Raw genomic sequence first — 16,251 nt, forward strand, 5'->3', positions numbered from 1 at the left:
GAAACTCCGACCTCAGACCGCGAAAATCGGGCTTGCACTCACACACTTGCAACTTTTTGTGTATGAACACAAAGTCGAACGAGAATCGTGGTGAAAAATGAGAAAAGGAAAAGAAAGACAAGGCCAACAAGAGCCAAAGCGTCATTTTGTTATTTTTTGTTGAAGTGTTTGGTCGCGTCGTGTCTCGTGTCGTTGTTTGTATAATGTTAGTTTATTAATTATAAACAATTTTATTAAATTATAAACAATATGGAAAACAAAAAAGGTATGTTTTTTATATCGCTCAAAGTGTTTGGGTTAAAATGTTGTTTCTTCTTGTGTTGTAGATGTAATCTCTAATGATGAAGAAAAATCTAGAAGGTGAAACATGCGATTGGGTATCTAAAAAAACACCAACAACAGCAGCAGCATCAAATGAAATAAAATGAAAAAAAATGTATTGTATTTTATATTGTATTTATTGTGAAAATTTCGTTTGCCAAAATAAAATAAAAAATAAAACAGTTTCAGTGAAAAAAAAAATAAATCTTGTTCTTTTTTTGGTCGCAAATGCGAAATGTCATCCCTTTCTTATTCCTCTTTCTGGTAGGTTTTCGCTGCTCCGGCTCAGGTCCGCCTTCGGCTCCGTTTTCTCGGAATGGAGATTTTCACCACACCAATACATATGCAATCGACTTCGCGGTGATTATAATTTCCATACTAATTTGAGCTGCCTTCGGACCAGATTCTGATCCGAAGTCGGACTCAGCTCCGCCTCAGGCGGAGCGGATTCGGACCGAGGTCGGACCTGTTTGCTTGAAGGGTAGGTATACATAGATCTTTCCCTTCAAGCAAGAAAACTGAGTTCAACAAAGAAACTCCGACCTCAGACCTCGAAAATCGGGCTTGCACTCACACACTTGCAACTTTTTGTGTATGAACACAAAAGTCGAACGGGAATCGTGGTGAAAAAGTGCTAAAAGGAAAATTGACGAAGGAAAGACAAAGGGAACAGAAAAACAAAGCGTCAACTTCATTTTATTTTTTTTCTTGCAGTGTTTGTGGCGTGTCGTATCTCGCCTTGTTTAATATTAAATTAAATAAATTTTAAATAATATGGGATCATTTAAAGGCAAAAAAAGAATTTATCGATAAAATATGGGTGAGTGTGCTCGCGCAGTGATTTTTTAAATAATAAACTAATCATTATGTGTTTTTCTTAGGAAATCTTCTTCGGCAGCCTGACGCCACCAGCACCCACATACATTCAACAACCACAATTTGTCGAATTACATCGAGTTCTCCTGCCGCTGACCTTCACCAGAAAATAGTTATAAAAATTGTGTTTGTGAAAATAAAATAATGAAAAGAAAAAAAAATAAAACAGTTTCAGTGAAAAAAAAAAAAAATAAATCTTGTTCTTTTTTTGGTCGCAAATGCGAAACGTCATCCCTTTTTTATTCCTCTTTCTGGTAGGTTTTCGCTGCTCCGACTCAGGTCCGCCTTCGGCTCCGTTTTCTCGGAATGGAGATTTTCACCACACTAATACATATGCAATCGACTTCGCGGTGATTATAATTTCCATACTAATTTGAGCCGCCTTCGGACCAGTTTCTGATCCGAAGTCGGACTCAGCTCCTCCTCAGGCGGAGCGGATTCGGACCGAGGTCAGACCTGTTTGCTTGAAGGGTTATATGGGTATGGTGTTTGTGGACGAAAACTGGTTTGAAATTCTATATTTTCATGAAAGATTTCTGAAGTGTATACCTATTTATTTTTGAAATGAAAAAGAAACTTGTTTTCATGTTGCTGTTGTGGAAGGCAATTGAGTTTTCTGTGTATCAGAGAAATTTTTTGCATTATAATAATAATTATAGTAGTTGTTCAGCGGAGAAGCATTTAGAGGATATGTTATGTGGGTGCTTTGGTATAATATACTTGACAGTATCCTTTGTGTACCCTTCAAGCAAACAGGTCCGACCTCGGTCCGAATCCGCTCCGCCTGAGGCGGAGCTGAGTCCGACTTCGGATCAGAAACTGGTCCGAAGGCGGCTCAAATTAGTATGGAAATTATAATCACCGCGAAGTCGATTGCATATGTATTGGTGTGGTGAAAATCTCCATTCCGAGAAAACGGAGCCGAAGGCGGACCTGAGCCGGAGCAGCGAAAACCTACCAGAAAGAGGAATAAGAAAGGGATGACATTTCGCATTTGCGACCAAAAAAAGAAGAAGATTTATTTTTTTTTTTCACTGAAACTGTTTTATTTTTTATTTTATTTTGGCAAACGAAATTTACACAATAAATACAATATAAAATACAATACATTTTTTTTCATTTTATTTCATTTGATGCTGCTGCTGTTGTTGGTGTTTTTTTAGATACCCAATCGCATGTTTCACCTTCTAGATTTTTCTTCATCATTAGAGATTACATCTACAACACAAGAAGAAACAACATTTTAACCCAAACACTTTGAGCGATATATACAACATACCTTTTTTGTTTCCATATTGTTTATAATTTGATATTGTTTATAATTATACTAATATTATGATAACAACGACACGAGACACGACGCGACGCGACTATACACTTCAACGAAACATAACAAAATGACGCTTTTGCTCTTGTTGGCTATGTCTGTTTCACTTTTTTTTCCATTTCTCACTTTCCACCACGATTCTCGTTCGACTTTGTGTTCATACACAAAAAGTTGCAAGTGTGTGAGTGCAACCCCGCTTTTCTCGGTCGGAGGTCGGACTGTCTTTTCTGGACTCCGTTTTCTTGCTTGAAGGGTAGTGTGTATAAAAATATGAGTAGATGCGCAGAAGGATTGATTTGCAGGTTCTTCCTCACTTTTGAGTTGTTCTTCGTTGAGAATTTTTTTGTCTAGGACTAGCGCGTGCCGGCTGACATGAAAATGTATTTAGGTACATAAAATATACCTATAGAATGTTTAGGTTCTTATGTGTATGTTGTTTTAGGATGGACTCGAGATAAATCTTGTATGACAATATGATCATGGAGAATGCCGCAAAAAGTTTCTCCTGAACTTATTTTTTGAAACTTAGGCCGCATTCGGATTAGACTAAATACTTAGCCGAGAATAAATTTTGATAGCTTCTTCTTCATTCAAAAACAAAGAAGACACTGAATTGAAAATCCATTGCAAAACTATTTCTATAAATACCATCAAGTGCATTCTAACCACAAATACACTCAGGTATATAACCCTTATACTTAAAAAAACAACCGAATCCACAACATATAAACAAAGAAAATGAAAAACAAAAGGACATATTTATATTATATATAACCCCGTACGCACGCGCGAGTGTAGTATAATAAACAATACAACCCAGAATCCAGAAATCAACCTAAATATGGAAATCAATTATTGTGTACATGTCAAATGTCAATACACATTTTTACACACAAACAAGTGCATACTTACACATGTACCCACATATCTAATCCTTTACCTATATCCCCGCACGAGCGATGTGAATATTACACAATGCAAAGAATTTCGCTGACACACTCGCACGCGCGAGTGCGATATTATAAACACGAAATGAATTGTTAGGAAAAACCCAAGAGTCAACAAGAACAAAACAACCCTCTTTGAAAAACAAAAAATATCTACTATCTACCTATTCTCTGCAGCATCTTCATAATTTCATGCATAGAGGAAGGTATTCCTTCCTCTATGATTTCATGAATGATTTCTGCCTGCCTGAGTGAGAAAATAGGAAACAAAAAAAAAGTATTATGTAAACACAAAAAAAAAAAACAAAATATAACGAGAAAATGAGAGTGCAAGAGCAAGTTTTTTTTTCAATAAATAGAAAAGAACAGAAAGAAAGAGTTCATCAGCGCCAGCTTGAACTAGGTTTGTATGTGTGCGTGATTAATGGAATTTTCAAAGTAAAAAAAGCTAAAATAGACACTTTTTCAACAATTTATATTAAAAATACTGTGATCAAAAATATATATATATTTTTTGAAACTGATTTGAAATATAATGAAAAAAAAAATAATAAAAATAAATTGTGGATGCTTTGACTGCCGCTTCCTCAAAAAAAGAGTGAGTAAAAAAAACATGAAATTACAACATATTGACGATTTTCGACTTTGAAAGCATCTACTGATTAAACAGTTACAATTTGCATCGATGATCAATCAGGTTCTAAGCTTATGTTATTTGTAAACAACTTGGTATTAAAAAAAACAACAAATCGCAAATAATTTTTTTTGAAGTTTTGGCCATGAATTTGGGAAAATTTACCTGTGTGCGCCCCTCAATTCTTGCGCCCTTGGGCGTCGGCCCAGGCTGCCCCTCCCCCTAAAACCGGCCCTGGAAACTTCTTACACATTCCAATTAAAATTTATAATAGCTGTCAAACAAATGATTTGCTTTTTTAATACTTTATACAGTTTTATATTTGTGTTCCACATATCAAGTTGTGGCCCGATTTTGTTTTGTATTGAAAAAGGTTAACACATTACAAAGCCAAAAATTGGAAATAAATACTAGAAAAGGCGGAACGAAGTCCGCCGCCCCGGTCAGCTAGTCCTGTATATTAATCTTAATACTCCTTTAAACCAATTTAAGGTGCAATAATTACTCTCGCACAAGTTATAAATTTATCTTACATATCTCTTTTTATTGTAAGGAATATTCCCAATACACATTTTGTATATAATGTACAAATGAAATAAGAATAACAAGGCATGGAAAAGTCGATACAATTGTATCGAATTCGATACAAATGAGTTTACAAAAATACAATTTGTCTAAATTCGATACAATATTTTAATGTGCCTTAAAATTTTTTTTGCAATCTAAGATTAAAAAAAAAAGAATAAATCGAAAGTGTTTACAAACGAATGATCTATTTGTTTAAGTTTTATTTTAATTTCAGATTTGTTGAACTAAAATAAATGTTACATTTTGAGTGTAGCGACTTGTTTATTGAAAATACATATTTATAAAACTGATCAACCTGTTCTATTTTTTTCGACATTCATTCACAATTAAGTATTTTAAATTCTGTTCGAATCAGAGACGAAATGCCAAAACTAACTTAACTGTTATAAATTTTAAAAAAAGTGAAAACAATTTTTAAAGTAAAGCATTAAGACCGAAAAGCTGCAGACTTTTTTATGGAATAGGCATGTTAGCGTAGATTAACATAAAATTTCATGATATTCAAAGAAAACACGTAAGTCTTTATGTTGGAAATGTGTTAACACTCTATATTTTTATAAAGTTGTGGTAATTATCGAATATTCAAGTTCGTAAAACAAATTTTAAGTTCAAAAGTGAGCCATCTCTAAAACCTAAATCTAAAAACCAAAGTTTTACTTTTATTATTGGGTCCCCAAGATTTCCGTATTCCTTTTTTTATTTAATTATTTGGAGTCTTCTATGAATAGGCTTTTTTCCATAATTATTCTATACCGAAATTAAATAAAAAATACTCTTTTATATAAATATAAAAATATAAAAGTTTTTGCAAATAAAACATTTTGATTAAATTTTATATTAATATCACGTGTGAAAAATATATTTCAATACAATTATTGTACCCATTTCAGTACAATACAATAATGAAATTTTAAGTACAATTCAATAATGTAATTTTTCATCCCTGATACCTACACATAATTTTCCACGGAGTTTTCATCGGATTCCGGATATGGTATGATTGTTTGTACGCACGTTCTCAGTGCAAAAACAAAATTCAATCTGTTGGGGATATACGGTGGTAGAACTTAGTGTTTCATAATTTTACGTGCTCTGAAACATGAAAATTTAAATAAAAAAGATTTAAAAACTAGCATCATATGAAAATATGAATGGAAATACTTATAAAATGTGAAATAACAATCGGTTGTGATGGGTTTATTATATGGAAATAATGATAATAACTTATAGAAAATACTGAAAGTAAAAACTTTTGTTACGACGAATTGCGCATGTACATTTTGAGCAGTTTTTTTTATTGGTTTTGATAAAATTGTGACGTAGATCTGGATTTTATTTGATGTCTTAAATAGCAAACCTTCATCCAAAATTTATGTGTACCCAAAATGTTTGTCGGGTATATAATTAGAATAAAATAATGACATTTTATTGGAATAGAATCATATTGCTATCGTAAATTTTTTTTTTTAAATCAACAAGTTAACAACAATGTTGTAAATCTAGCGATAACTACAACTTTTATCAACAAAAAAGAAGTCTCACCGAATTGGATGTTTATGTATGTACGAAAATCTATTATAGTGAGGCGGCTTAGCAATAAAATCGTGCACTTTGTTATAAAAGCATGAAATTTATCATTGGTAGTACTCAATATAAGAGTTATTTTGAGATATTGGGCCACCTTGTATTCCATCTTTAAGGGTAGATACAAGAGTTTTTCTGTGTTACACTTGCTTTATTGCATATCATAGTATAAGTAATAAGACATTTTTGTTCATATGATACATGATTTCGAGGTATTTTTTTACGCCCGAATAAAATTAATACCAAAGCGTCTCAACCATCTTGTAAAAAGTTGTTGGACTCTTAATTAATATTCATTTACTTAAAGAGCAAGAATCAAAATATTAACAATTGCTCTTTGAAAAAAAGTGGTAGGCTGATAAAATTTTGTAAGGACTTTTCATATACCATGGAAAAAAATAATAAAATATTTCCAGCGGGAAAGAACACTTTTGAAATGGTACCATGGGAAATTTATGCATTTTTTTGACTGCATACAAGTGTTACACATACTATGAATATCAAAAATAAAAAAACAAACTTATTATAAATTTTCCATTTAATATTTAATTTTAATGACAAACTCAAAGAGCCTGCTTTTATTTTTCATTGAATTTTCATACAAATTATAGTTTTGAAGGAGTGAGGTGCATAAGTAAAAGTATGAAAAATAATTGTGAAGTTTGTGATAAAAGGATCAAATTAATAGAATTGTTAATACAATATATAGGTCCCTAATTTTAAGATATTGGGCCACTTAATATTATTCTAGAAGAGTGTTTATAACGATGCACAGAAATCAAATTAAATTAATTTATGTTAAATTTGTTATTATTGGAAGGCCCATATCCATCCTCCTAGGTAAAATATTAATTGGCCCAATATCTTAAAATGAGGGTTAAATAAATTGTATTGACAATCCTATTAATGTGATCCTTTTATCACAAACTGCACAATTATTTTTTCATACTTTTAGGTAGGTACTACATATAATTTGTATGAAAATTCAATGAAAAATAAAAGCAGGCTCTTTGAGTTTGTCATTAAAATTGAATATTCCATGGAAAATTTAATAAATTAGTTTTTATTTTTGATCTTCATGGTGTGTATAATAGAGTGGAGCGTTTTTGGACTTTTCTTTTAGATCACTGCGTGCAACTCATGGTCTATGCTTTGTGGTCTTCTGAACATATTCTGATACTTTTTTTTTTATTCGACAATGGAAAAATAAAAATCGGGAAGCCTCTGAAGATTGCTCGTATTTCACGAAAATCGATATTTTATGAGCTGTTAGAACCCATCTGAATTGACTTAATCTTTTTCATTTCACTACCTGCTCCTCATAACTTATGCTGAGTGGTCTCTAGAACCAGATCTGATCTCCTATTTTGAGTCGTTAATGGAAAAAACGAAACCGGGAAGGCTCCGAAGAATGCACATTTTCGCAAAAATTCAGATTTTTTAAATTGTATAAAATCCTGCCCAGGACACATTTCTTTTACAAATTGTTTGTATTTGCTATATTAGCTAGAACTTTTTTGAACCTTAAAAGCTCTGGAGCACTCAAACTGAGAACTTATCTGTAATAATGACGTCGTTTATGGGGGATCTAAGAAAATGCTACTTTGACATCCTCTGACCCATTTCAATAGAAATTTAAATTCTAATACTACACTTAAAAACTTCGTTAATAATTTTTATATAAAACACTAACCTTTGTAACTGCAGTTAATTTATGTCGATATCTTATTTCAATCCTTAGATATTTGACATTTAGGTGTTTCCATAATTCTTGCCCATGCTAAATTCTTGCCCATGCTAAATTTTTAACGATTTGTTTTTATGAATTTAACAATATTAAAAACATAAGTTTGTGGAAATCAATAGATTGTATGGTATTAAAGAAAACCGTCTGCAGGTAAAGTTAAAAAAAAATTAAGCATGGCCAAGAATTACGGAACACCTAAATGTCAAATATCTAAGGATTGAAATAAGATATCAAGTTTTTAATTGTAGTATTAGCATTTAAATTTCTATTGAAATGGGTCAGAGGATGTCAAAGTAGCATTTTCTTAAATCCCCCATAAACGACATCATTATTACAGAAAAGTTCTCAGTTTGAGTGCTCCATAGCTTTTAAGGTTCAAAAAAGTTCTAGCAAATATAGCAAATACAAACAATTTGTAAAAGAAATGTGTCCTGGGCAGGATTTTATACAATTTAAAAAATCTGAATTTTTGCGAAAATGTGCATTCTTCGGAGCCTTCCCGGTTTCGTTTTTTCCATTGACGACTCAAAATAGGAGATCAGATCTGGTTCTAGAGACCACTCAGCACAAGTTATGAGCAGTAGGTAGTGAAATGAAAAAGATTAAGTCAATTCAGATGGGTTCTAACACCTCATAAATTATCGATTTTCTTGAAATACGAGCAATCTTCAGAGGCTTCCCGATTTTTATTTTTCCATTGTCGAATAAAAAAAAGTATCAGAATATGCTCAGAAGACCACAAGGCATAAACCATGAGTTGCACGCAGTGATCTGAAAGAAAATTCCAAAATAGCTCCACTCTAATGTACATGTAGATACATACAATGTAGTTTTGAAATTTTTTTTTTATTTTAAGATTTTTGTTCAATGTTTGAGCTTTTTATTAATAATTAATACAAAAGGTTTAAAACTTGACAAAAATCATAAAACTTTAGAAAACATTCAACATTTTGTTATGTCAAAAACTAATAACCTTCCTTTGAATTTCATCCGCCTCGATGACGCTCCCCTTTATTATTTAGTTTCTTACTTTATTTACTTTATAACTCAAAATGATGCAGTATAAAACTTGTTTTTATATTATCAATTTTAATTATAAAGTAAAAACTATACCTAATAAATAATAAGCGATACAAGATAAGTTAAATGTTGCAACATTGCCTCAGAATATATCAAATAAAAGTCCCAAAACAGTTAGGAAACAAGAAATAAACAAACCGTTGTAAACATGTTTACTTTTCTCCTTCCCTATTTCCAGGCAGTCGAAATTCAAACATATGACTTCGGTTTTTTCTCTTTATTCTTTTAAAAAGATGAAAGTATTTTTCTCCCTCTTACACACGTAATTTATTACTTCATTCTACTTGCCAAAGCTGGAATAAATCCACCGCAGCGTACCCTAGTTAAAGGAAGCGGACCTAATAAATTCACGTTCATGATACTATAGCTTATATATACAAGGCTGCAACTAAAAAATACCTGAACCGAAAAAAAAATTCAATGCTTCAAATATTTTTTAAGCTATTGCATAGATTTTAACGCAGGCCTGGCATGGGGAGCTAACCAAGAAATTTCGTAACGAAAAATGATTACACCCCACACATAGATAATTCGCTATACGTGTATGGTATGGTGTGTATGTATTTTATTATTTTCTTCTGATTCTTGTTCAACTTCCTTAAGTCAGACAGAGAGGGTTATAAAAATTGTGTTTGACAACAAAGAGAGGAATAAGGAAGAAGACCATAAATGCTGTGTCTGCAGAATAAATCAGAAGCAAAAAAATTATCTGTATTTTCTTTTCTTTTCTCTTCCAATTCTTCTGTTTCTTATTCAACTTCTTGTGATTTGTGAACGAGTAAAGCGTTGTTTTTTTCAACATCCGTCGAACCTCCCACAACCTTGGCTATTTGACCACATATTAGGTTCATATACTAGTTGATATAACCAATGTATGGTAAAATCTCCAAAATTGTAAGAAACTCGATGAATATTAAAAAAAAACACATTTAATCACACATTTTGCATTGATTTATTTTCCAATGCAAATTTCCTTCAACAACAACAAATATTTGAAAATTATGCCTAAATTTGAAATTTGAACTTTAACGTTCATATTATTAACAACTCCACGTTTAGGTAAATTTCAGCATAATTCATACTTCATTAATGCATATATACAGGGTGTCCCACAGTCACCGCCCCAAACGAAAACCATGGATTCCTGAGGTCATTTTAAGTCGAAAAACTTATGAGGTAATTTTCTCGTTTTCGTCCCGTTTTCGAGTTACCACGGTTTTTATGATTTTTGCTCTCTTGTCCTTTAACTGGCCGTATCTTTACCAAACTACGTTTGATTTGAAAGATTTTTTTTACAACCAATCAAGAATTTATTACAGTTTTAGTTTGTCTCAAAACTTTTTTTTCTGCGGACAACCGTTTCTCCACAATTTTGCATCAAACACAATTTTCTTCGTTTCTTAAGTTGTTTTTTACACTTTCATATCATTTAAGTCAAAAAAACACGTTAATGAGTATTAATTTTTTGTGCTTTTTATTAAAGCCCAGTTTATTTTCATAAAAAAAAATAAGTTTTATTTCATAAAAAAGGCTACTGAAAGTAATTAAAAAAAATAAACAAACTGAGTGAATTAAAAAAAAAATAATTTTTAAATACAAAATTAATTTAAATGAATTAAAACTTTTTCTGAGCTTTATCTATTTGTTCTTTTCTTAACCACAATAGCTCAGAAAAAGTTTTTAATTCATTTAAATTAATTTTGTATTTAAAAATTATTTTTTTTTTAATTCACTCAGTTTGTTTATTTTTTTTAATTACTTTCAGTAGCCTTTTTTATGAAATAAAACTTATTTTTTTTTATGAAAATAAACTGGGCTTTAATAAAAAGCACAAAAAATTAATACTCATTAACGTGTTTTTTTGACTTAAATGATATGAAAGTGTAAAACACAACTTAAGAAACGAAGAAAATTGTGTTTGATGCAAAATTGTGGAGAAACGGTTGTCCGCAGAAAAAAAAGTTTTGAGACAAACTAAAATTGTAATAAATTCTTGATTGGTTGTAAAAAAAATCTTTCAAATCAAACGTAGTTTGGTAAAGATACGGCCAGTTAAAGGACAAGAGAGCAAAAATCATAAAAACCGTGGTAACTCGAAAACGGGACGAAAACGAGAAAATTACCTCATAAGTTTTTCGACTTAAAATGACCTCAGGAATCCATGGTTTTCGTTTGGGGCGGTGACTGTGGGACACCCTGTATACAGGGTGTCCCACAGTCACCGCCCCAAACGAAAACCATGGATTCCTGAGGTCATTTTAAGTCGAAAAACTTAAGAGGTAATTTTCTCGTTTTCGTCCCGTTTTCGAGTTACCACGGTTTTTATGATTTTTGGTCTCTTGTCCTTTAAGTGGCCTTATCTTTGCCAAACTACGTTTTATTTGAAAGATTTTTTTTATAACCAATCAAAAATTTATTACAGTTTTAGTTTGTCTCAAAACATTTTTTTCTGCTGACAACCGTTTCTCCACAATTTTGCATCAAACGCAATTTTCTTCGTTTTTTAAGTTGTTTTTCACACTTTCATATCATTTAAGTCAAAAAAACACGTTAATGAGTATTAATTTTTTGTGCTTTTTATTAAAGCCCAGTTTATTTTCATAAAGAAAATAAGTTTTATTTCATAAAAAAGGCTACTGAAAGTAATTTAAAAAAATAAACAAACTGAGTGAATTAAAAAAAAAAAATAATTTTTAAATAAAAAATTAATTTAATTGAGTTAAAAACTTTTTCTGAGCTATTGTGGTTAAGAAAAGAACAAATAGATAAAGCTTAGAAAAAGTTTTAATAAATTTAAACTAATTTTGTATTAAAAAAAAATTTTTTTTAATTCACTCAGTTTGTTTATTTTTTTTAATTACTTTACCGTGGGACACCATGTATATGTAATTAATATTCATTTTATTAAACCAGAACAACATTAATTTATAAATGAATTAGAAAAGAGTTAGTGGATCCTAGTTAGAATATTTAGACCCTAATGAGAACAAAAAGACCTATAGATACTTTGAATATACTTGATATACTTTGAGTTAATAGGACTTTATGAGTTTTTGTAGAATATTTAGGTTCTAAAAAGGGTTTAACGATAATATTTTTGGTCCTAAATAACTACGCAAAATGGGATTTTTTCTCATAACCGACTATTTGAGGTCTTAAGTAGAGGTTATTTCCTTTACAAAATACGTGATATTTAGGACCTATTAAATCTAATAAGAGAATGTTTGGATTTTAAATAGGTTTTAAATAGTCCCAATTGTTCGACTAGGGAAACATCGTAGAAAAAAACATGGAGGGCTCCATCCATCGATGCTAAAGAAAGAGCATCGCCCTTGAAAACATCGATATATCAACACTACAAAATTGTTTTTTTTTTGTAAATCGCACAAGGCAGGTTCTAGCAAAAAACACAATTGTAAAAGAAAAACGTTTCTTAATTATTTTCGTGCTTTTGCTTTTAATACAGTTGAACCATAAACTAAAGTACCTACCTTCCATGTAAAATTTCATAGAAGTAAATGTAATTTTCTCCAAATAGTCTATTTAATAGACCGGAGCTCCAGAGCAAAAATAGAACAAATTCGTTCAAGAGTTTTTATTGCTGATTATGATTCCTTGTCATAAAAAAATACTCCAGCCAAATGTGCTACTACATCCATTGGTGCATTTCTGAGAAAACGGCTACACTGGTCGGTTTTTAGTTTTTTTTATTTAACTCGAAAACCAAGCCTAACTTTGAAATGGCACTAAGACACTTTTCATAGCAAATTAAATTTTCTATCATGTTGAGATGGTTAAAAAATTAAAAAAAATTTTTTTGACTAAAATTCTTACCTAAAATCAAAGAAAAAAAAGTTAAAAAATAAAAACTCTTGAACGAATTTGTTCCATTCAAAAATGTCTATTCAATAGACTTAAACCGGTCCCTGTGATTTTTATAAAAATATTCAACTGCAAACCCTATTTATAATTTAGTATAATCATGGTTATCGTTGATTCAAATATAGATTTTAAAATTAGGGTCTTCAAAGCAAAATCATTCCGAAAAACAGTGTCCGTTTATTTAACTAGTGTAGCTCAGTGTAGAACGGTTCTTAACATCTAACTTTGTTCAAAATGACAACCTCAATAATTTCAAAAGATTTTTTGAAACAATAGCTTAGATTGTATTACCTACTCAAAAATTATTATATAATTAACTATATAATTAAAAAAAAAATATTTTTTTTTAAATATCATTTTTTTCAAAACTTGGTTTTTTCAAATCTTGGCTTTTAGTGTTGATAAACCATTACAACATAATTACATACCATCTAAAATTTCAATCGCGATTTTTTAATTTCGTAAAAAGTTGTTCTAACGACTTTGAAAAGTTTCTTTTCTAAAAAAGCCTCTATGTGAAATAAATCAATTATATATTTTTATTTTGTTTTGCTGAACTGCAATACTTATATTTTCTTTATTGTATTGCTTTCTTGAAGTTCAATCAAACCGCAATTTATTTTTTAATAATTTTCCAATATATTTCGAGGAAATAGAAACCTCATCTTCAGAGCTAAGAATAATTACACGGTGGTACAAAAATGAGGTTTTAAAACATACACGGGCGGAGACCTATCACGTTTTGTAATGCTAGTCGCACCAGTGCCGGTTTAAGCACTACCGGCGCCCCTGGGCAAGATTGCAAGTGGCGCCTCTAAAAAAAAAATCATCTAAAAACAATTTTTTAAAATCACGAAAAAAAGCAACTATCAGATTATGTCTTACCTCTCATATACTTGTTAATGCATTTATTAAAAATGTGCAGTGTATTAACTTAAAAAGGTTAACTTTAAAAAAAAATTAATTATTCATGTCATTTAGGCTCAATTGACAAGACTACCTTTATCTCTGACTTTTTTGTTTAAACACATTTAAAGATTAGGTACAGTTGGTTTTATTTGAACAATATTTTTTCAAAAACTTTTTCAACTAGGTACATTAATGTCGTTTTCGATTGGAATCACTCAATGATTCACTCATTCTGAAATCCAATAAAAAACTTTGAATCGCTTCCACCCAATTCTAAAATTTAATATCTGTATTGGTGAAAAATCAAATATTTTGTTTTTGGTTTTTTTACTAGGAGAATAAAAAACTTGCAGCACGCTTCTTAAAGCTGAAACACAATCACGCTTCAGGGCGTCGCTTCGTTGCGTTACGTTGAGAAATCCTCAAAGCGCGCTTCTGTCACTTTGACTTTGAACAGCTGATTGCAACATAAAATCTGCTGTCAAATAAAAAAAACACACTCACTCACAAAATTATTGGGCCAAGTCTTTATCTTGATTTAATTGTGGAAAAATGAAAAAGGATATTAATGTGTTTAAAAAATGCATAGAAATTTGTTTATTCTTTAATCCTATATTTATAAAAACAAAACCAATCAAAATATATTGTTTTTAACAATAAAACTCAGTCTAAAACATCATTTATTTTTTTTTGTTTTTAATACGTAAATTGTTTTGATTTAAAATATCTCGATGTCGTTTTTTTGTGCAAAATCTATATAGAGAAATTAAAAAACACACATAGTTTTGCAATAATTTTTTTTTTTTTATTCACATTTGGCGCAATAATAATGTGGGTGACTGTAACTATGTCTGTTAAATGTCAGAAAGCGAGCAAAAGTTCAGTCTGGTTGAACATTTGCTCGCTTTCTTACGTTTCCTTACGTTTGTCAAAAAAAGCGTACGTAAGAAAAGCGTCATTGTGTGAGGATACACAGATTTCCTATAGTTGAACTTTTCGCAGTTGTCAAAATCGACGGCAAAGCGTGATTGTGTTTCAGCTTTTAATGATTCCAGTCGCTTCCGGACTGCCAATCGAAAACAACATACCTTTATAAGTATAAGGTTTGTTCGTTGTGAGCTCTAGGGCACTCTGGGTCGCTCCGAATTCGTTGTCAAGCGTTTTTTGTAGCTCCTTTTTCAACCAGAGTTATTTTCTCTGTGTTCGATGTTCGCTGATGAAACTAAAGCTCTGAGGTGTTCGATGTAAAATGAAAACCCGAGAAACTTTTCACAGTTAATTGAAATGACTTAGAGTGCCCTGGAGGGGGGAGAGGGTTTTCTGGATTTTGGGCTTTCTGGATTTTTAATTTTGGGATTCTGTCCGTCTCCCTTCTCTTTCCTTATTCATTATTATAGGGGCACCTTTGCAAAAATTAAATTGGTAGGAGGAATATTAGGATTGCTTTAGTCTTTCAAAAGAAATTGGGGCGCCTTGTTCTTCAAAGATGAACAAAGATTTTGGACACCATTGTCCTTCCGGAAGCCAAATAAATTAACCCAAAATTGGGGGCGCCTTCATTCTTCAAAAAGTTTAGGACAAACAATACGAGCGCCGTTGAAAATGTAAAATAGAAACAAATTGGGGCGCCTTTGTGAATGTAAAAAAAAATAAAACATCGATTGGAAAGACTTCGTTATTTATATAACTTTTGTAAAAGTTCGGGGCGCCTGCGGCGCCCCTCAATTCTTGCGCCCCTGGGCGACGGCCCAGGCTGCCCCCCCCCTAAAACCGGCTCTGAGTCGCACTGATTACGAAACGGTATTTAAAAAGTCCCTAACACTCCCAAATCTGGAGTTAGGGGCAAAAAACGGTTTTTTTGACCTTCACCCATTGAAAAAAATCTAGCTTCGTCAAATTTTTACCCACTTTCGATAGGAAACAAATATACCTTTTCAACAATGTATAAAACATGTAACTCGGTTAAACCACCTAGAATTTATAAGCTGTCAAAGTTCAAAAATTACACTTTTTTCGTTCCAAATCAAACGAGGTATTTGTTATGAACATCAGTTCAAAATTGGCCTAGAAAAAAAAAAATTGTACGATTTTAACCCAGACACAAAAACTCAAGCTTTTCGGTATAGAACAAAAATGTTGTTTTGGCACGTAGTAGGATAACTTGGGTGCCAGGATTTGATAACGGGTTTTTGTAGAGGAGTTCAATACAAACATTTTTTTCTTTGGGAGAGGGGTCTATCTCTTTCCGTTTATGTGGGAGGGGCATATAAATATAAAATGAGTTATTAAAATTTTTTTTCGCCTATTTTTAATTTTGAAATCGATTATTTCAAAAACTATTGGTTGTAATGTATTG

At 31.4% G+C, this 16,251-nt stretch overlaps 1 protein-coding gene and 1 long non-coding RNA gene across 3 annotated transcripts in view; one reads left to right on the forward strand and one right to left on the reverse strand.

Annotated features, from left to right (window-relative positions):
• Positions 1–2,288: 2,288 nt before the first annotated feature.
• On the reverse strand, positions 2,289–4,774 carry LOC129905244 (uncharacterized). Its single transcript, XR_008770587.1, has 2 exons — positions 2,477–4,774; positions 2,289–2,415 (listed from the first exon to the last, which is right to left on the reverse strand). It is a non-coding gene; the product is annotated as an uncharacterized LOC129905244 (long non-coding RNA).
• A 147-nt stretch (positions 4,775–4,921) lies between these two features.
• Positions 4,922–16,251, forward strand: part of LOC129905216 (uncharacterized) — a 429,598-nt gene continuing 418,268 nt past the window's right edge. The window contains exon 1 of one of the 2 annotated variants that reach the window (XM_055980641.1): positions 4,922–5,207. In XM_055980641.1, the coding sequence (XP_055836616.1) occupies positions 5,188–5,207 (20 nt within the window). In that variant the 5' untranslated portion in view covers positions 4,922–5,187. Of the gene's footprint in view, positions 5,208–5,693; positions 6,252–16,251 lie in introns of those variants that run through there. The other variant, XM_055980642.1, reaches the window with a different exon arrangement.

This window comes from Episyrphus balteatus, chromosome 1 (genome assembly GCF_945859705.1).
Source record: "Episyrphus balteatus chromosome 1, idEpiBalt1.1, whole genome shotgun sequence".
NCBI lineage: Eukaryota > Metazoa > Arthropoda > Insecta > Diptera > Syrphidae > Episyrphus > Episyrphus balteatus.